This window comes from Rhipicephalus sanguineus, chromosome 4 (genome assembly GCF_013339695.2).
Source record: "Rhipicephalus sanguineus isolate Rsan-2018 chromosome 4, BIME_Rsan_1.4, whole genome shotgun sequence".
In the NCBI taxonomy this organism is placed as follows: Eukaryota; Metazoa; Arthropoda; class Arachnida; order Ixodida; family Ixodidae; genus Rhipicephalus; species Rhipicephalus sanguineus.
In genome coordinates this window covers 27,967,844-27,987,379 of record NC_051179.1, presented here as the reverse complement: position 1 = coordinate 27,987,379, position 19,536 = coordinate 27,967,844, and the positions used below count along the sequence as shown (strand labels likewise).

At 47.6% G+C, this 19,536-nt stretch overlaps 3 protein-coding genes and 1 non-coding gene across 4 annotated transcripts in view; all 4 read left to right on the top strand.

Moving 5' to 3' along the window:
• LOC119389686 (sodium- and chloride-dependent GABA transporter ine-like) overlaps window positions 1–19,536 on the top strand; it is a 272,940-nt gene that overhangs the window by 9,902 nt on the left and 243,502 nt on the right.
• Window positions 3,589–10,385, top strand: LOC125758210 (uncharacterized). The gene is made up of 8 exons (XM_049415152.1): window positions 3,589–3,780; window positions 5,112–5,239; window positions 5,865–5,986; window positions 6,901–6,945; window positions 7,862–7,969; window positions 8,170–8,250; window positions 9,193–9,240; window positions 10,222–10,385. Exons 1-8 carry the CDS (start codon window positions 3,589–3,591, stop codon window positions 10,383–10,385), a joined length of 888 nt encoding a protein of 295 aa, XP_049271109.1.
• On the top strand, window positions 8,014–8,086 carry Trnar-ucg (transfer RNA arginine (anticodon UCG)). Its single transcript has one exon. It is a non-coding gene; the product is annotated as a tRNA-Arg (tRNA).
• On the top strand, window positions 12,069–19,436 carry LOC119391099 (endothelin-converting enzyme 2-like). Its single transcript, XM_037658776.2, has 7 exons — window positions 12,069–12,160; window positions 14,136–14,341; window positions 15,248–15,418; window positions 15,980–16,063; window positions 17,025–17,152; window positions 18,163–18,493; window positions 19,338–19,436. The coding sequence occupies exons 1-7, from the start codon at window positions 12,088–12,090 to the stop codon at window positions 19,434–19,436; spliced, it is 1,092 nt and encodes a 363-aa protein (XP_037514704.1). The 5' UTR covers window positions 12,069–12,087.

Here is a 19,536-nt window from a genome sequence, read left to right as displayed (position 1 = left end):
AGCGTTAACAGAACCACGGCCACCTGGATCGGGGCGCGCGGCGGTCGCCGCGCGCCCCGATCCAGGTGGCCGTGACAGAACACTACTGCCGGACTAGAGGGAAACGCCATGCGCGTCGTGTCCCCCCTCTAGCCCGGCCGCGATTTCTCTGGAGGTGAGCGTAAGCGGGTAACGCCTTGTTACAGCCAGGCCAGCCAGGCGAGCGTCGCAGAACTATTTTTAATATAGATGGATGCTGTGAGCGAGGCTTGGGCTAGTCACCTCGCGGTGTGTTAAGGAGTTGACAAAACTGCACTTCTATGCGCCGAATGGGACGGACGAGTAGCAACCACGCGTTCCAGAAGCTAATCGCGGAGGCTACGCTCATAATAATTCACTTTACTGCTCCTAGAAGGCGACACCACCTTGCCGACCAAGAGCTCTGCGAGAGGAAATGGAAGGCGTGTTTGTGAAGCCTCCGGAGTGTGTGACGGTGCCCGGCATCTATTGTCGTGGACCGAGAGCTCGTACGTTCACTCCCGTTAACGAAACATTTTTAAAGGTTTTCTTTGCCATCTTATCGTGTACATTTCCATCTGATCGTGACGTCATTTCCGTGACAGAAATACGTCATTGAAGTCTTGGTGGACCCCGGCATAAAGCACATTCGTGTTAAAAAGGGACTAGCTAGCACATCACCAGCTCCGCTGTGACCCAGCCTTCGCAGCTTAGTGCAAGCTAACTATATTTTTTGTAATTTATTACTATTATTTGTAAAAAAAAGCTTCGTTTTTATATACATTTGGTCGTGCACCAAAATTACATTTATAATTTCGGGAAGTTTCCACTCTATAAATTACCCCATTCTTAAGTTCTGTATAAATTGATGAAACCACTCAATTCTCGGCCAATCCCTCACCGTGGGTGTGAGCCACAGTTAATAGGCGAACAAAAACAAGATCTGTGCCACATATTTTCGCTCAGAAATCGGACATACTTCATTATAAAAAAAGGGGGGGGGGACATTGTATATCTTCAATTATATTTACTTATTCTATCTCTTAGCCGCTATAGCCCCACCCACGCACCAGCCATTGGCCGATTCTAGGGCAGGAGGCGCGCGCGGTGCGCGAGGGAGAAGAAGAAGAAACGGACATCGAGGAAGACGCAAGCTCATGCTGCTGTCCGGCTGAAGCTCCTTTTAAAACGTAAGTCGGAGGCTCGATAACTGCGACGGACGAGTCTGTTTATATGTACTTTCACGCGCAGTTGACTTCCGCGAACGCGGCGCCATGTGATATAAACCGGAGTCTGGCGGTTTGTATGCCACTCACTTGTGTCGCAAGCAGCCCGGTTAGACGCTACAAAACGAATGCTGAACCACACAGCGCGAGTAAACAACGGGGACGCAGGCAGGGAACACACACAGCGCTTGTGGTTCATCTCGCGCTGTGTGGTTCATCATGCTTAACCAACACGCCCACGTTCACTCTATTGCAAAACGAATGCAACAGACGATCAGGCCAGGGAAAGCATAGGGGACGTGAATTGTTGTTTTTTTAACCGTAGTGTAGTAAGTGTGAAGTAAATTGAAGTGAACTGAAGTGAACGAAAAATCAGCCATTTCGTTGGTGGGATCCGAAACCACAGCCTTCTAATTACACGTCCGATCCTCTACCGAGTGAGATACGACGGAAGGCGCTTGTCCACTCCGTTGGGTATTTGTGCGCATGTAATCCCTGGGAGTGTTAGCCAGCGCCGCCCGGTTCATGCGACAAGACGTGTATGTGAGTCATGATAATGCGCGGTAGATGTTTGGGTCAAGACGATCTTAAGGTGAATCGGGATCTTATATGTTGGCGGGTGCACGTAACACAAGAATAAGAGAAATTGATACAGGCACGGTGAACAGACAATTCCCTTCCGTATGTCCAAAATTCTCGCGATAAGTTTTCCAGTCAACACAGACCAACTTTTACTTCTGCGGTACCTAATTTTTATTAGGTGTATATGGCTTCGTTCTTTATAGCCTATGGTGTGACGTCTAGTTGCCTGTTGAGATATATGTTGAAGTTTCCAATTTATGCAGGGCTTGTATTCTAATCAAAACCGTGAAAGCAACAAGAAAAATCAAAAGGTGTCATTGTGTTTAACACGAGGCCTCACGCACGTGCCCTAAGCTTAAACAAAATATCGTACACTAAAGCAACTGTCTCGACAGAGTTGTAACACACATATATATATATATATATATATATATATATATATATATATATATTATATATATATATATATATATATATATATATAATATATATATATATATATATATATATATATATATATATATATAATGTGTGTAGAATGATGATGAAACAAGACCAGAAGCTTGTTGGGCCGTAAGCTCACTGCTGTCAAGGCTGCATAAGTGTCTGTGCATAAGTGTCTGTTGCTCTAATCATAATTGAGCGTCTACTTGAAGCCCCGTGCGGTAAAGCCTTGTTTTCGGATAATTGCAGTCACTTTGAGTGCGCAGGGACAGAAAACACTAATGGCCCGGCACGTAGTGGTGCAGCTTTAGATAAACACTGGTGCCGCATACAGAGTGCAAGAAGGGCAGATCTCGTGTGCAGTTTCCATGGCAACACCATGAATATGCACATAATGCGCTTACGTCAAGTGCCGACTCAGTCTTGTGTGTGTACAGAGTTAGGACTAATCTGCACTCTAAAAAAAAAAAAAAGAGAATGTGTGACTCCTTTGGGTAGTGCTGACTTGCCACATATTTGACTCTCTTTAAAGAGGCACGTTAGCTCACTTGCGGGTCACGCGACTCTCCGAAGAGAGTATAATAACCCCCAAAGAGAGTTGACGTGCCTCTTTAAAGAGAGTCGTATACGTGGCAAGCCAGAACTCTCCAAAAAGACTAAAAGAACTCTTTTTTCTTACACTCTAAGAAAAAATCGAGTATTTGGGGAGTATTTCTGCCACACAACAATAATCGTCATTCACCTCGCGTACTTTCCTCGCGTTATCGCCGCGGTCCCGGCACTTCCCGGCCACGAAAGGCGTGCGCGTTATGAGCGTGACATAGCATTCTTGATAGGAGAGTGTAGAGTGTGGCACTAACCAAAAACCTGTGTAGTTGGTGGCGTAAAGTGTCGATAACGTAGCGTTCATTGTCACGCAGCCGCTGTTTGAGGACCACGTCTGAGGAACATGTCAGTAGTAGTAGTAGTAGTAGTAGTAGTAGTAGTAGTAGTAGTAGTAGTAGTAGTAGTAGTAGTAGTAGTAGTAGTAGTAGTAGTAGTAGCAGTAGTTGTTGTAGTAGTAGTAGTAGCAGTAGTAGTAGTAGTAGTAGCAGCAGCAGCAGCAGCAGCAGCAGTAGTAGTAGTAGTAGCAGCAGCAGCAGCAGCAGCAGCAGTAGTAGTAGTAGTAGTAGTATGGTAACAGTAGTAGCATTGTAGTAGTATTGGTCGTAGAGTAGTAGTAGTTATTGTTGTTTTGTTGCTGTTGTTATATTAGTAGCAGTATAGTAGTAGTAGTAGGGTTGCAGTAGTAGTAACTGTAGTGAGTAGTAGTATTAACTATTCAGTTTCCTCCATATAGATGCCCCCGGTGAGGCCGAGTGCACCGGGGGCCCGGCCGAGCACGAGCAAGGAGAGCAAGCACGGCCAGCGCCGCATGGTGCGGAGTGCCGGCGGCAGCGGCTCCGCGTCTTCGGCCAGCATCGCGCCCTTCCGCCGCGGCAGCACCTCTCCCGCACCAGAGCACGTCCCCCAGAAGATCCCCGACCAGCAGGTAAAAGCCGAAACGTCGTTCTTTCCCGAATGGGCAATCGTCAATAATGTTGCATGCACTGCAGTATGTCCTGTCTTGTCTTAGCCTAATATGCAAAAAAGCATTTGCGAGGTTGTGGTGCCACCTGGTCTCCGTAGAAATCAAAACACGTTTGCGGCTATACTCCGTTTCATAATCAGGGGCAACGCTACGGAAGCTAGCCACCACCGCGGCGTACCTGCTGCTGACATATTAGCGACAAGAGAAAATTCCTGGCCAGTCTAAAACGAGCAACCCGACAATTTCAGGACGACTGATAGCCCTCCCCGGCGGTCGATCTTTCCGTTTGTCACCGTCACTGTGAGCTATGACGTTTTGTTTGAGAATGTACCGAAGACTGTAGACGCGTCCAAATACCAGGAGGTAGCTATACTGGAGACACGCATGGTGGCGTAAACATATATGACGATGATTGCATTGCTGTGACAAATCGAAGGGCACAATGTATTCCCGCGTAATGTCGGTATACCTGCCTTGTTTCTCTGTGAGTCGAATGGATTGTGGAATGCAGAGGAACGTCCTGAATTTCTTGATTTGCTCTTTGCAACCTCAATTTTGATACGGTGTCTTTTCTTTCCTCCACCACGTACAGCGAGAGGCAAGTACACGCTGGATATCTCTTTTCTTCTTTCCCGCTTTTCTCACTCACTCACTTATTCTATCTATCTATCTATCTATCTATCTATCTATCTATCTATCTATCTATCTATCTATCTATCTATCTATCTATCTATCTATCTATCTATCTATCTATCTATCTATCTATCTATCTATCTATCATCTCCCGTGTGAGACTACCTTTGACATCGTTTTTGTCCGCGCGCCGCTTTTAAGCATGTCCTTTCTTTGAGTTATTTGAGGACTACTGAAGGTCTTGGAGTGAACGACTACGTTTGAAGGTTGTTTCAAGCAGCCCAATGCTTGGTCATCGAGTGACAGCCTAAGAACTTAGTGCAGAATCCGTAATCAAGACCACACTGCAATTCCCTGCCGTCGGTGCCTCTACGCTCGAAAACTTGATTTCTCGAGGGTCGACGATACAAAGTTCGCCTAACCTAACTAATTAACAAACTAACCAGACTGATTAGCGCCATTAAACAAATTCGGTTTGAGTTGATAGTGACGCCATGGCTGTGCCTTCGAAATGTAAGACTTCCGCCACTTTGGCTAGCGTCATTCGCGATTGGCAGTGCAACATGCCCGTTATCCATGGCATCCGGGATGATCTCGCCATTGTGACCTAGCAACGTTTTCACACGCCTTGCCCAACCACGTTGTATATACTTACGCAGGTGCCCTACAGCGTCACGGCGCCACATGTCCAGCCTCCAGTCTTCCAGAGAGTTCCTGTGTACGGGCCTCCACGCAGCAGCAGCGAGGGCGTCACCGTCACGCACGAGACCACCGTGTCGAACGCGAGGTGCTCTATACGGGACGTTGGCGTGGCCTCCGCGATTAGCTCCGGCAACGCACGACGCGCTGCCGGTGCCAATCGCAGAGGTCACGGGCGTTGGCTGTACAGTGCACACCAACAGCAACTGCACTGGTCATTTCTTTGAGCTATTAAATATCGCTGTGAGGCAGCAACAAATCTTTTCTGCGAACATAAGTACGTTCAAATGAGTACTGTGAGTGAGATAACGAAGGCACTTCGTGTGCCTACATTTCACTCCTTTTTTTTTTCGGGTGCTTTCCCTCTTAGCGTTGTCTCAAAAGTGTACTTTCGTTAATGACGCGATAACACAGTTTATTACAGGACGAGATGTTTAAGCTAGAAAATGATTTAAATGACAACAATTACATTTGTTTTATTATTCCTGATCCGACACACTTAGGCTACTGACTCTGTGGGTTTGTACACAATCGCCCAAACGTTTCCGGGTCTCATTTAACGTCACGACCAGACGGCACTGTTTATGTTGTAGCAAAGGGCAGGTTAGGGGTGACAGTAGAAGAGAGATCAAGTGATCACTTGAATTCGCTACGTCTTGCCACGGTGTTTAACCAACTATAGTCGCACCATGTATCAACGATGCTCGTCGCAGCACCCACAACCTGGCCCATCAGACTGGCCTTCAGAAGGTGATGCTCAAGTCGAGCGTCGTGGTTCTCTCGGTCGCCTTCGTCGCGCTGCTCGGCGTCGCCTGCGTCATCATCGCCAACAGAAGTGGGTGCAGCACCATTGTTACTGTGCATATTAAGGCTGTGACGACTGAGCGTTAAGCCAACAGACACTGAAGCTAAGGAAAGCGAAGGAAAAAGTAGCTAACCCTATATGCTTTCCTTGGAATCATTGTCTGTTGAAATCACTTGGCTTCCTCTAGCAGCAAATCAAACCCTTCAAATGGTGCTTCTTGCTCAGTTATGAGTGAATGTAAAACAATCGAGCTGGTGAAAGTAAAGTTTTAAAGTTGCCAGTTACTGAACGAAAAAGCAGTGGATATGTCATACTGCGTCAGGCGTAGGCGTGCGCAGGGTTCACCTTCAGGGGGGAGGGGGGGGGCGAAGCTTCATCGCAGCGCCCCCCCCCCCTCCCCATTAAGTCAATGTATGGGGCAGACTTTGCGCCTTCCTCCTCGTAGCCGTAGGTGACTAGGAGGGCGGCCGCCCCCCTGCACCCCCCCCCCCTTGCGCACGCCTATGGCGTCAGGAGCAAACTGCAATCCAACACATGTTCATATTTCTGCCCTATAATTATTAAAAATTTACGTAATGTATGTTACAGATACTGAATAGCCCTCCATTATGACGATATTTAGATTGCAGGTTTGCTATACATAACAGATGTTAGCAAGCGCATTAGAGTCAACATTGTTTTAAACATATTTATATGGCGCATGTCTAGCGTATACACTAGAAGCCTTCTCTCTTCAATATATGAATCGTCACGGAACGAAGTGATCACATTTGCCAGCACAGACAAAAATCTTAAGAAAATCTCTAGAAAAACTAATTTCCGCGGTTTTAGCGCGCACGGCGTATGTTTTGCACCTCGCAATGCATACGTTAACATGTGAAACTTCGTCCCCCCCACAGCTACATTGAAGTTTAAGATTGACTTCCACTCTCTCACTCTTCCAGCATCCAGCTTGAGCAAGTTCATGCAAAAGAACGCGACGATGCTGGGTAAGAAAACACTTCGCTAGAGCGCAGATACTCAAAAAGAAAAAGGAGAATTCAGGATCTATTTTCTTGTGCTGCCCGCCCACCTTACGGAGTGTCTTTCAATGGAACGTAAATACACTTAAACAATGACAAAGAAGCTTCTGTGTTAGACGCCTATTTTAGCTTTTCGTAACGAATCCAGATGCATGGTGTGGGCGCTCTGACCGCTTACATAAGAAAGCATTTAGAATTACGCGCCCAAATGTTAAAAAAAAGAAAGAAAAGCGAGCTGGAACTTCTTAAATAGAAATATAATCGGTGATTTAAGTAGAACTACAAGGTGGGCTGGTTGGTGTTCGTTCATCGTTAAAGGTGTACTAAGTGAACACAGACACTGCAGAGAACGAAAAAATCTTAAAAGAGTGGAGAAAGTACGTACGAAAAGCCACGCCTCAACTTCATAATTCAAAAAGCCCGCGCTTTCGTAGCACGTGCCCATCTTACTCCCACGCGCGTGCGTGTTGCCCGAAGCTCATATTTTTCGTCGAAGTTTTCATTCCGTTCTAGTAAACAACGGTCACCGCGTAATTTTGGTGAGTAAAGTTGAAGATCTATGTTAGCGATCATCCGTTAGCGATACATATTCGATCTCAACATATCTTTCACAAGTTCTGACCGATTAGGCGAAATGCGCTGCCTATCGCTACAGTTCACTATAAATTGTTTTAACAGCCATACACAATGCTTGGACTCCCATTCGCTGCTCAGGTGGCATGTAACTTAGGTAACTGTAAACAACCTCTATGCATTCCAACCAAGGCAAATAAACTGATGTGAGACACTGAAAATGGCCAAGCCTTGAGCGACGTTTTGCCAATGACTCGCAACACAAACGAGGGCATAGGTGATAGCTGTGCTTGTGTTTGTATCCTTTCAGTGCACCCAACGTCAGCACATCCGGCAAGGGTGCCGGGCTCCGGCATGACGCAGCGAACAACGGAGGCGATCGAAACCATCGCCGAAACATCGCAAGGCGTGCCAATAGGTATTACTGTTTATATACTGCATTTAGCGCTGACGCTCACATCTGTCCGCGTGGCCTAATGGATAAGGCGTCTGACTTCGGATCAGAAGATTGCAGGTTCGAGTCCTGTCGCGGACGGCCGATATTTTTTTTTCTTTCATTATTATTATTTTCTAAATCTGGCTGTTAATGTTTCATTTCTTTTTTTTTCTTTCTTTCAGCGGTTGTTAACCAGCCGCACGCACAGAAGTCTCACGGAGTGCTCGGAGCTGCGTATTTCAACAACAGCATCTTGCCTCGGGGTAAGGGGAGCATGCAGCTTCGTGCTTCAACCTCTTCGCTTACGAAGACAAATTACGGCGCCTAGCGTGTTATTTGCACAAAGGCTGGCCTATTTACTGATGATATAGCTTCATCTATTCGCACTTTGCTTGCAAACTGACAGTAACCGTCAGTATTGGAAGCTGTCACGGGTGTCGGAACAAACCGACAGAAATCAGATTTGAACAGGCATGTGGCGCCATCTGCACAAATATTTTATAACTACATAAGAGCGCGCTTTTTAAATCATGTTGAGAACTGCGCTTTGGCATATTGGTTGTTTCTTTACAATTATATGCAAAACGGTTTATGTTTATAGGCAAGCTTGCTACATTTTCGTAAACATGTGGTCATTATTCAGAGCAAACAAGAGCAACTGGCTAAGTTAACACAATTCAATTATTCGCAAGCAACAACACCGAGTGAGTAAACTCGGCGTCTGGTGCTTCTGTCTGTCGTGAGCAACTGACAAGGCAAGAATCGGAAAAAGATTATTATGTAGAATGACATGCATTAAGCCGCATATTTTTTGTTGTTTGTCTCTATGAAGAATGCACCCACAGTTCCCATAATTTGCTCTGTAGCGAGCCCCACGATTTAAAATTTGTGCCAATTCAGTGGCAAACCGGTTTTAGCTGTACCGACAAAAATTTGCAGAAATGTTGCCTGCATCGCAGCTATGGGTTCAAGATCAGCCGTGAGACACATCGCGCCATCTATTATTGACCATTTGAACTGTTCACAAGCCCGCGTTTTTCAAATCGTACTCCACCTTGTGCCGCTATGATACGCACTCTTCTACTCGCCAAGTCATCCGCAACACTATAAAATAGCTGTATTTGCCGCTTTGTTTAAGAAGTTATAACCTCCTACTATATCGTGTTTCTCTCTTCCAATTCTCGTGTTTCTCGGACGTACTGCAGGATTCAGCAGGGACTATGTCTGCACCACGGACAGCTGCATCAAGGAGGGTAAGGCACTTCTCATTTGCAGCGTATTGCATGAAAAGCTAATAGGGAGTTTTCGAATAGGGGCCCCAAAGCCATTTACGGGTGCTCGCTTTGGGTCCAGCAGGAGCTAGGAGTTTTCGAATAGGGTCTGCGGTGCTTTGGACATCCCCTATACTTTCCTTGGCATTATTGTCTGTTAGTTCTCATTAATGTTGTGTATAACAAAGAAAACGAGCCCTTGAAATTAACACTTCTTTCCTTCATTCATAGCGAGGGTCTCGTTCTGGCAGACTTGATGCTTTCAGGTAGTATGTGAGGGATTATTGGTCAGCTGCCAGCTCGTAATAAGTTCACGTGCTACGTGACGCCAACAAGGCAGAAAAAGAGTGTTCCACACTCGCCGTCATGGCTACTGGCGGCGCTGACTGACGCTCCCACGTTTAAATGCACACATATACCCTATAAAGTGGACGGGGGGATGGCCGCCGCGGTAGCTCAGTTGGTAGAGCATCGGACGCGTTATTCGAAGGTCGCAGGTCCGGTCCCTGCCCGCGGCAAGCTATCTTTTCGTCCACTTTTCTTTCTTCACAATTACCTTACATTTATTACTAAAAACATCCCCTATACTTTCCTTGGCATTATTGTCTGTTAGTTCTCATTAATGTTGTGTATCCCCCTATTCAAGTCACTCTAGTCTTGGCCAAGAGCCGTCGCTTCAGTGGGTGCCGTCAGGCTTGTTGGGCGCAAAGCCTTTGGTGATGACTGTGGGGCTCCCGCTAAATTCGAGAAATAGCGTCCCCAACGCAAAACCCAAACGCTGTTCGGGTCTTGCGCATGCGCAGTGGCCTCGACGCTATTTCTTTGGGGCCCCAAAACGATCGGGGCCCCTATTCGAAAACTCCCTAATGTCGTTAACGTTTCGTAACTAGTTTGTTCCGTTTTCTTTTCTTTCTTTTTTTTTTTTTTGCCGCTCTCTTCCTTATGTGACGTCAACGCGAGCAGGGGAGCGGCTGGCGGGCCTGGTGGACCCGGTGCTGAGCCCGTGCGACAACTTCTACGAGTACACGTGCGCCACCTGGGCCGAGGAACACCCTGTGCCTCGGGGCGCACAGAAGGTCTCCTACCAGTCGAGCATCATAGACTACGTCGAGAAGAAACTGGACTGACATCGTGAGGGGTATGCGCACCCGACCGCGAGACGTAGTAGTGCACGAATGACCGCGGATTCGTGCGCGCTGAGAACTGCGTTGAGGTTCTTCAATATCTTAAAGGGCCCCTAAACCACTCGGAATTCAAAGACGAGAGAGTTGTTTCTTTCTTGCCTTCAGTACGCTTCCTACAGGTGCCATCTCCTCCTCGCCACTTATTTCTTCATCAAACACGTGGACAATGTCAGCACCAAGCCTATCAGGATTGCGCTCTTTTCGGCTACACGCTGTTACCTCCGTTTGCGCAGTCGAAAACGCACAAAACGAATTGAAATCAGTTGCTCGCGCAGGATAGTCATGCGAGACGAGGCAGAACAGGCGTGCGACTGCATGGCAAAGCAGGGCAGCGAGCAATTAACAACTGATATATGCCTCTTATATGGCGCAATATTTTCTCATGACGCCACGTGAACAGACTACTGGCGTCACAAATTGTGCTGAAAAGACGGGAAATGTCAGGATATATTAACGCGTTCGTTCTCTGTATTTTCAGAGGCTATTAGGGGCCCTTTAAGGGCTATAAAGTGACACGTACAGTACGGTCCACTGTTAAAAGAAAACACTCCCATGAGCACCTTTCACTTTGCTGGCCCTTTAACAGCAAGTGTACAAGGAAACATTGTTCATGCACTGCACGAGTCTGTCAAAAAGAGGCAGAACTCGCAACCACCAGCAGTTTTATACAAATCTAAGCCACTATGTTTTTGCAAGAGAGCGTAATCCAAGTATGCCCTGCACGCAAGTGTTCCCTTTAACAGTGGAGCCGTCTGTACGATTGCGTCGAGCCTGCGATTACTGCTTCGAGTGTGTCTCGCGAATGTCATACTCACAGTGCACGGGTTCGTCTGCGAAGGACCTATTTATTACCCAGGAATGCAAGGCCAAACATTGGAAAGCTCAGTTATTGTGTTATTGATGCTATATAGCAGCGGGTAGCCAGCATTAGCTAAAACTAGGCGATATTTAGCCCCCGTTAGCTAGCGTTAACGAGTGCCGCGAGTAGGCAGGTAATGCGGTAGTTTGATTAGGTCCGGAATACTCATCGTAGCCTTTAGTTAGAGAATGTGAGTAGACGAGCCCAAACAAGGACATCTTCAAGAAGGCACGTGTTTTCCGTGCAAGGGTGCATGTCGAAGAACCTGCATGTATATCGGGATCCAAGTGAACGCAGCCCTTAAAAAAGAAGAATTTAAATAGTTAAGTCCTAACTTTTGTTATCAACAAGTGAAATATTGCATTGAAAACAACCTCTGCAATTTTTAAAGCCCAATTACGGGCTTTGAAAGGTGTGTACGTGTTGTTTTCGGAAGCATCTCTGCCTCTACACAAACGACAATAAATATCAGTTCATTAACAAAGGTGATCATGCAACGTTCGTATTTCCTTATCTGGTGCTCGACACACCCTGACCACATTAAAGATTTGCTTACTTGTTTCGAAATAGATAAGCGTACGCGTATATCGATTTTTATGGAGACGACCACTTATCTTGTTCTTCTGTCATCAGAGATATCCGAAGAAAATTTGTACGAATGTCTTGCCAACACATTATTGTAGCTTGAGGTGCTTAGTGTTCTGCTGACACTGATTGTCAACGCTTGATAGCTAATTTATTTACGTATTGTCCTCCACTCCAGCCGAGCTTCGGAAGGTGCTGTCCATGCCGTTGGCCTTCAACTTCCTATCCAGCCACGTGAAGGCCATTCTCATGAGAAATGCCTGCATGGAAGTGGGTAAGCGCACTCGTCACCACTGCAACGCATATGAATCGCGAGCGGCATTTGTTCAAGAGATTGTGGAGCGCGAGTACTATCCCCTTCAGCGGCGGTGGCTACGTTTGCGTACGCAACTTGTTTATGCTATAGTTGTGTCAAATTGTGGCCAAACGAGAGCAAGATACATTGCTCATTAGACGAATTGAACCATCTGCATAGTCAGTATGTCTTGGTCTCAACTTCAGTGTGCTGGGTGTGACTATAGCTGATCACTTTGGTGACGACACTACGATGTTCGACGGGTCGTTCGACGTGCCGCGTTCCACAACCAACGCCGAAAGTGTTACTTTTCTTTTCTCGAACTGAATGCAACCAAAATCTAACTGCGCACACATTTGGAGCCTATGATTTCATTCTTTTTATGTCAAAATGGAACATGACTGACTGCAAAATAATGAAGTATTTAATTACATGCTAATTACAAGGCATTACTGAAACTCACACAAAACATCACATTACTTCATTTTCATCATTGGTATGTAATATGCAGTGCCTTGGAATAATGGTACGTGAAGTTGACAGATTCGTAGGCAGTTCATCGTAATTCGCGCCAGAAGGGGCTACTCTGGGCATTATCGAATTTCGAATTGTAGTCTAATTCGCCGTCTCCGTCTTGTGAGCTCGGATTGGACCACGGAGCCGCTATGGCCTCGCTTATTGGCTGAAGATCTCACCGTTACAGAATGCAAAAAATAGTGTCAAAATTCGACGATGTCCGGAGTAGTGCCCCATGTCCTGACAACCAAGCAGCTAAAGGGGCCCTGCAACAGCAATACTTTTCTGCATGGTCAGAAAACGCTGCCGACCGGTAGTTGAGGCTGCCGAGAACACCCGAGCCAAACATTATAGCGCAGCACGCGGCCTGGGATTTGCAATAAATTCTCAAAGTCAGCTAAAAATGCTTACTCTTCTCTCGACAAAAACGATACTTAATGCGTCACTGACACAAGTTCCTCGCCATTGGCTGATTTGAACATGGCGCGCTCGGTAGTTAATGCGGTCTCCGAGAAAGGCCGTGACATGGCCGCGCGCGCGCGCGCGCGATCGCACCGAAAGTACACCGTGCGTTCGAAGAACAAAAAAAAGTGCTCAAGGTCACGAGGCGCGCTTGACGTACCTTCTTCCCCCGTGCCATCCCTCCCTGCTTAGATTCCAGCGCTTTCGTCAGGACGAGAGAAGAGAGAGAGCAATTACAGCGTGCGACAAATTTTTGCAATTCCGCTCGTACTGAACAGATTCTAAAAATTTTTGCGGTGGTCGATTCGTGAGAAAATAAGCTCCTTTAATGAAGCCATTCCATGGCTACTTGGAAAAGTGCTGCAGGGCCCCTTTAGAGTTTGGACGATTGACAAATGCTCTCGTCAGGTGTTCGTTCCGTTGGAAGCTAGCATGAACAATCCTTGTGCAGCCCGTGACACCGTCTCATCGGATCGGGTGATGACGTTTCGCTATTGTTAGACGTGAGATCGCGGGTCCGATTCGATTCGATTCGAGCCACATTTAGTCGGGGCGGAGAAGCAAAATAACATAATAATAATAAGTGGAGGAACAGTTGGGTACCTTGGGTGCACGATAGCGAACGCCAGAAAACTAATCCAGAACAGTCCACGGTGGAGTTTCAACTTTCTTATATTATAATTGACGGTAGTACAAGGACGCACAAACCCTACAAGCCTTTTCTTCTTCAGTTTTCGCTTGTATTGTTATGCATGAAGTTCTGTAAACTTGTTTACCTTTACTTAATACAGTGCTGAATACATCATAAAGCTGAAAACTCCGTCCTACATTCTCGTTTGCATTTAACCCTAACGCTATTCTGACCTTTCAAAATCCGGACTGAACTCTACAGAACTGGCCATGATTCTGGTTCCATGGTTCCGTGGTTCCGTGGTTCCATGACGCCACGTACATGTACTTGATGTCGCATACGTAGATCGGCTGAACGACCGCGGTCTGGGACCCCTGCGTGAGGTGCTTCAGACGCTGCACCTGACCGAGTGGCCCACGGTCAAGATCGACTTCAACGATTCGCTCATCGAGCGCGTGGCCGGCGCCCTGGGCTCGCGGCTCGGCCTGTTCCCGCTCGCTAGGGTCGACGTAGATCGAGACCCCGACAACCCGTCCAAGTTCATCATCACGGTGCGCATTTCAATATCCAACACTAAAGTTTTCATTCGTGCACGTGTGGGTGATTAGGAGACAAGATTAGGAACATTAGGATTAGGAAATCAGGAGCAGTGATACATACGTGTATGACAACCGTTAACATAGCAGCACACCTTTAAAGCTTCAAGCGCCGGCCTGCGACAATTACAATATGTTGCTGACCACTTAGATGTACGAATAGTAACGAGGGCACGTGTTTACTCGGAATGTTACGCAATCTTTCCGGGGATGGCATGACTTGCATAGGGTTCTGTTGCTTACCGCAGTGCTTGTCGCTGCTAGAAAAGCACCGCTTAAGTACCGAATTTGCAGTAAGAAGATAATGATAGAACGCTCCCTATATGCCCAACAGCACAGAAGACCGAAGCCTTAAAACGAAGAGGCCTGCGCGAAATAAGTCGTGGTGTCAAGCTGGAAAGCAACAGTATTTCAATGAGTATACCCTCCTTGTAACTTGATGGCACGGTTTTCTTTGCCGAATTCGATTTCCAGTGGAAACGCCTATTCTGCGTCTCATGATAATATCGAACAGACTCAGTTGTCTCGTAAGTGTTGCTTCGGAAGCGGCACTGCAGTTACTGCACTTTCGCTTCTGATTAACCATGTCACGCTTTAACGATGCACACGGCACTCACGGATTGAAATACGACAGTAGGGACGCGCGGCCCTGGTACAAGGAGCCCACTAGAGCGTTCCTAATGCTTAGGCCACGCGCTCCACTGTTTGCGTTTCAACTGACGCGGGTAGTACAAATGAACTCTGCACGACAACGCCCTTCACAGTGTGCTCGTGTGGCCAGAGCAGTCGTTGTGCATCAAATGGCGATTCCACCTACACAACTTCGTCACACTCTGAAGCATGTTCACCTCGCTTGTGCAGCTGGACGAGCCATCGCGCGAGGTGATCCGGCGTGGCTATTTTCTGCATTCTGAACGCGACCTGATGGAATACGAGACGGTGACGCGCAAGGCCTTCGACAAGCTACAGAACCCGGCGCTCAGCGACCTGCTCGGTTCGGCCGTGCTGGGCCTAGAGGACGAGATATCGCAGGTGCGCTTACTTCGCGACCATATATAGGTCCGTGAATGAACAGCGACACGGTAACAAGAGCGAGCACTCGCTTCGACTCATTGTGGTTCTGCGGTCACCGATTGCTCCATCTTGCTGCCTTCAAGTGGCACATTAGGGCTTACTGGTCAGTTTTCCCTGCTCCTCTAATTTATTTGGGTAGTCCTTAAATAAAGCAAATTTGTTCACAAGACGCTCGAAGGCCACTCGCAAACTCTTTAAAGAAACTTCACTAAGGGACCAACACAGTCATCATGCTGCTCAAGAAAGAGGCTTTCGCAGAAGCGAACGAGCGGGATTATTGGGGTCATCCTTTTCTTGAATCCACCGTTCGCTCACTTCACTTTCTCTAAAATTCGCGTTCCCAATATTCTCTGTCTGGTGTCTGTTCTTGTCTGATCTTCTTGTCTCGATGAGATCAGACTTGACTAGGTAGCATCACCGCCGTGTTGAAGCTCACTGCGGAAGCGTCCTCTCTTGCCCATGCTGGACCACCACAGTTACTACAGATTTTGACGAATAACAATTCTCGAACGCCTGCAGGCAATGGGACCAACGATGCAGCAGGAGGAGAAGGTGCGGCAGTACGTCAGAGTGTCCGTCGCAGACCTCCCCAGCTGCAGCAAGGTACGTTCAGCTTTTATTTTTTTCAGTAGTTGGCCGGGACCCGCAGCTGTCACCTTAGTTGTAGAAGCATCATCCATATAAAGCTCGTTCTTACAGCGGAGCTGTATATGGCACACCTCCTTGATTGCTTCGTGTTGCTGTCCGTATGCAACATACAGTTAATATACTATAGCATATTAACTCTATGGTATGCAATAGAGTTACTGTATATGCTACCTTTAGGTAGCATATACAGCCACCTGTATATGCTGCCTAAAGGTAGCATATACAGTAACTCTAGTATGCAAAAACCCTTAGTGCCCCCTAGGGAGCAGTAGAAGAACTAACTTTTTAGCTCTTCCACCGCTCCCTAGATAGAGTATATTCTAGTTCACTATAGTTTAGTGCTTCGAATGTGTTTTTGAAGCATTAAACTGATTAAACCCCTGGTGCCCTCTAGGGAGCGGTGGAATACCTAATACGTTAAAGTGATAAAATCACGGCAGTACGTGTTTCGCCACGTCAGTCGAGTCGAGGCGCAGCGTGTTTGCATGGTCGTCCGCAACAAGTATGGGGCGGTCGCTCACACTGAGAACGTCCGAGGAGCAGGGCGCTTATGAAGAACGGCGACGAGAGCAGTGACGGGTTTGCGCCCGTCAGCTCCACTGGTCAGCCACCTTCACAGAGTAAAATGATCTCGAGTTTTATTGCAGAAGCATGCGCCGTCCGCATTTCACCATTGTGCAGTGCTCTTACACGAGCAGTTTTTATGAATCTTTACCTTTTGTGCACAAGTCAACATGACGGCAGTTTCGAAGGCGTTGGCTGGCGGCACATACGACGCTTAGTGCACGAATATTACTTCAGTGAAGTGCGCTTGCTGAATCCTTAGTAAATGACGCAGAATAAAAGAAGCTGTATGCAATTTGCTAGGCAGTGTTCGTTTTTCTGAGTTCACACACGCGCACTTCATCTACTACAGTTCCACTGGCTGCACTTCCTGAACAACACTATGGAGAAAGTACAGCCCGTGCACCGCAGCCAAGTGATCGTCGTGCGCAACATGCCTTTCATCAAGAAACTGGCCGGAATCCTGGAAGGACGCCAAAGGTAAAAGCCCCACATCACCTGTTGAAGAGCTCTAGGCCTTCATCTTCCATTTGCGCGGGCTAGTTCAGTCACACTCATTAATTACGATGGGATTGCAAAGAAAGCGCGAAGTGGGCAGAAGAAGACGATTGGCCCTCGGGCCGCTCTAGGTGGCCGAAAGTCCTTGCGCTTCGGTGACCCCCATGGCCCAGCACACGATCCGGAGTTGATCGCCCGGTCGTGAGCTGGGCCATGGGGGTCGCCGAAGCGCAAGGACTTTCGGCCACCTAGAGCAGCCCGAGGGCTCATCGACTTCCTCCGGTCGTGAGCTACGCAAAGCAGCATCCCATCACTCCTGTCTCTCAGCCACCGCAAAGGGGGGATTTGGCTTGTTTGGACAATGACGATACACGTGATTAAAGTCGGCTCGCCGACTCGAGTAAAGACGACAATGGGGTAAGGCGTCACCCTGATGAATTTGGGAATTGATGAAGTGGGAAATCTAAGTGCCCGTTTGGAGTCGACGCCAAACGATTTTCTCAGCCTGGGACAGCGATTTATAGGAAGGTCACCCGGACAAATCCCTAACTCTTTGCCACTTCAAAGCGTATGCCATCTTTTCTCTCATTACTCGATTTTCACGTACCTTGTGGGTTTCTGCGAAACTGGCTTGGCTAACTTATGGCATTCGAGATCTCTAATCTGATCGCCGGATCACGAAGACCATGTACGGTCAACTACAAGCCAAACTAATCGAACTTGCGAATACCATTAATGAACGTGTCCCTTGTAAGGTGAGGGTGCCTTGTCACGTACGTTAGCGTGTGAGGCGGTGATGCTTATTGCCAATATCTGCCTCCCCCGCCGTTCATATGATCTCGGTGTCGCCCGGGATCGACGTCTAGGTGGTGTACGCTAGGATGTCTCGATGGCATCGAGGCACCCTAGTGTATGCGCTCTGCATGACACAGCTGGCAAGCGTTGCTGGCAAACGGGAACGGAGACTGTGGTGAATCGCTTTGTCTGCGCAGGCGCACCATCGTTAACTACCTGGGCCTGAAGGCGCTGCTGGTGTTCTCGCCGCTGCTGCCTCCGAACAGCGAGGGCGCGGTAGCCAGTCTTCTGGGCCGAGTGCTGACGGGTCGCACGCCGGACCAGCTTCCGCGCTGGCGCCTCTGCCTTCGCGCCGCCGAGGATGCAATGCCGTTCGCTTTCCTCGGCATGTACCACGACGTGTTTGTCAAGGAGCACAACGTTCTGCAGCTGCGCGCTTCACTCAGTAAGATGAAAGACCTGCTGGCTGCCTCCTTGGAAGACGTCGTCTGGCTCAACTCCAAGGACGCGCCCAGGGCGCTTGACAAGGTTTGGGAGCACAGAACGCTATTCTTTTAAGGCGAAAGCCTTAGACAACTATACAAACGCGAAAAGTGACCGTCCGTGGCGTCAACACGAATGATAAAAAAACTCGAGTGATGACGTCACTCTGTGACATCATCATGACGCCTACATGTCGCTGAAATTTGTGACGTCACGTGATGATGTCATCGCATAACACTGTCGACACTGCTACACTGTCGCCACTGTAACACTGTTGGTCAAAGGTGGGTCGACCCCGGAGGCACTGCAAAACCACCTGAGGTCCAGAAAGCTTCCAATGACTCCGATCCCGGAGGCAGTGCAAGACAACGTTGGGTGCAGAAAGCTCTGGTGTGGAGGGGGTGGACCAATACAATGGACTGAGAAGAAGATGCCTTTCTCTTTCGAGTCTTCTTAGGCAAATGCATTACGGACTGTACGACTTTTTTTTTTATAACAGAAACGGAGACCTTGCATCGAACCCGCAACGCTTTCCGTTGGTTAGACCTTGTCTCGTACTCATAGAAAAGTACTTACGCTAGAACTGTTAAGTATAAAAGCAAGTTAGTCATGGTGTTCGGCATATGTGCGAAATGGCCGGTTGGTGACATGCGGCTAACAAAAAACTTGGACGATTCTTCTTGAGCATAGTACTTATCGTGGGGCTTGTTGGCATATAATTAATTGTGAAGATAATTCATGCAGGTGAAAGCCAGTGAACGAATAAGCCAACACTGTAAGGCCTTTAGGGCAACATACTGTAAATGTTTTGTGTATACGAAGATTACGACTTGTTTTTATGGTGTTGGGGAGCCCTCCGGTTCTCATTCGAGGAAATGTTATCTTTCAGTTGAAGCGCCTCGATTTCGTCGAGTTCTTCCCCGCCTGGGTGATGAGTGAGGAGGAGCGAAATGTGTTCTACGAATCGGCAAGTATATACTTCCATTAAAAACTTCGTGACGTGGTTAAATCGGTCCCTACTGCGTACATGTTTAGACGCTAAAGTACAGCTGATCTTGAATGAACGACTAACGACATTGACAAGGGTA

Excerpts from the sequence above, each read along its gene's own strand:
- LOC125758210 (XM_049415152.1), top strand. The coding sequence starts at position 3,589 with ATGCCCCCGGTGAGGCCGAGTGCACCGGGGGCCCGGCCGAGCACGAGC. Across the intron at positions 5,240-5,864 it reads ACCACCGTGTCGAACGCGAG|CACCCACAACCTGGCCCATC; the intron begins GTGCTCTATACG and ends TGCTCGTCGCAG. Across the intron at positions 7,970-8,169 it reads ATCGCAAGGCGTGCCAATAG|CGGTTGTTAACCAGCCGCAC; the intron begins GTATTACTGTTT and ends TCTTTCTTTCAG.
- LOC119391099 (XM_037658776.2), top strand. The coding sequence starts at position 12,088 with ATGCCGTTGGCCTTCAACTTCCTATCCAGCCACGTGAAGGCCATTCTC. Across the intron at positions 16,064-17,024 it reads ACCTCCCCAGCTGCAGCAAG|TTCCACTGGCTGCACTTCCT; the intron begins GTACGTTCAGCT and ends CATCTACTACAG. Across the intron at positions 17,153-18,162 it reads ATCCTGGAAGGACGCCAAAG|GCGCACCATCGTTAACTACC; the intron begins GTAAAAGCCCCA and ends TTGTCTGCGCAG.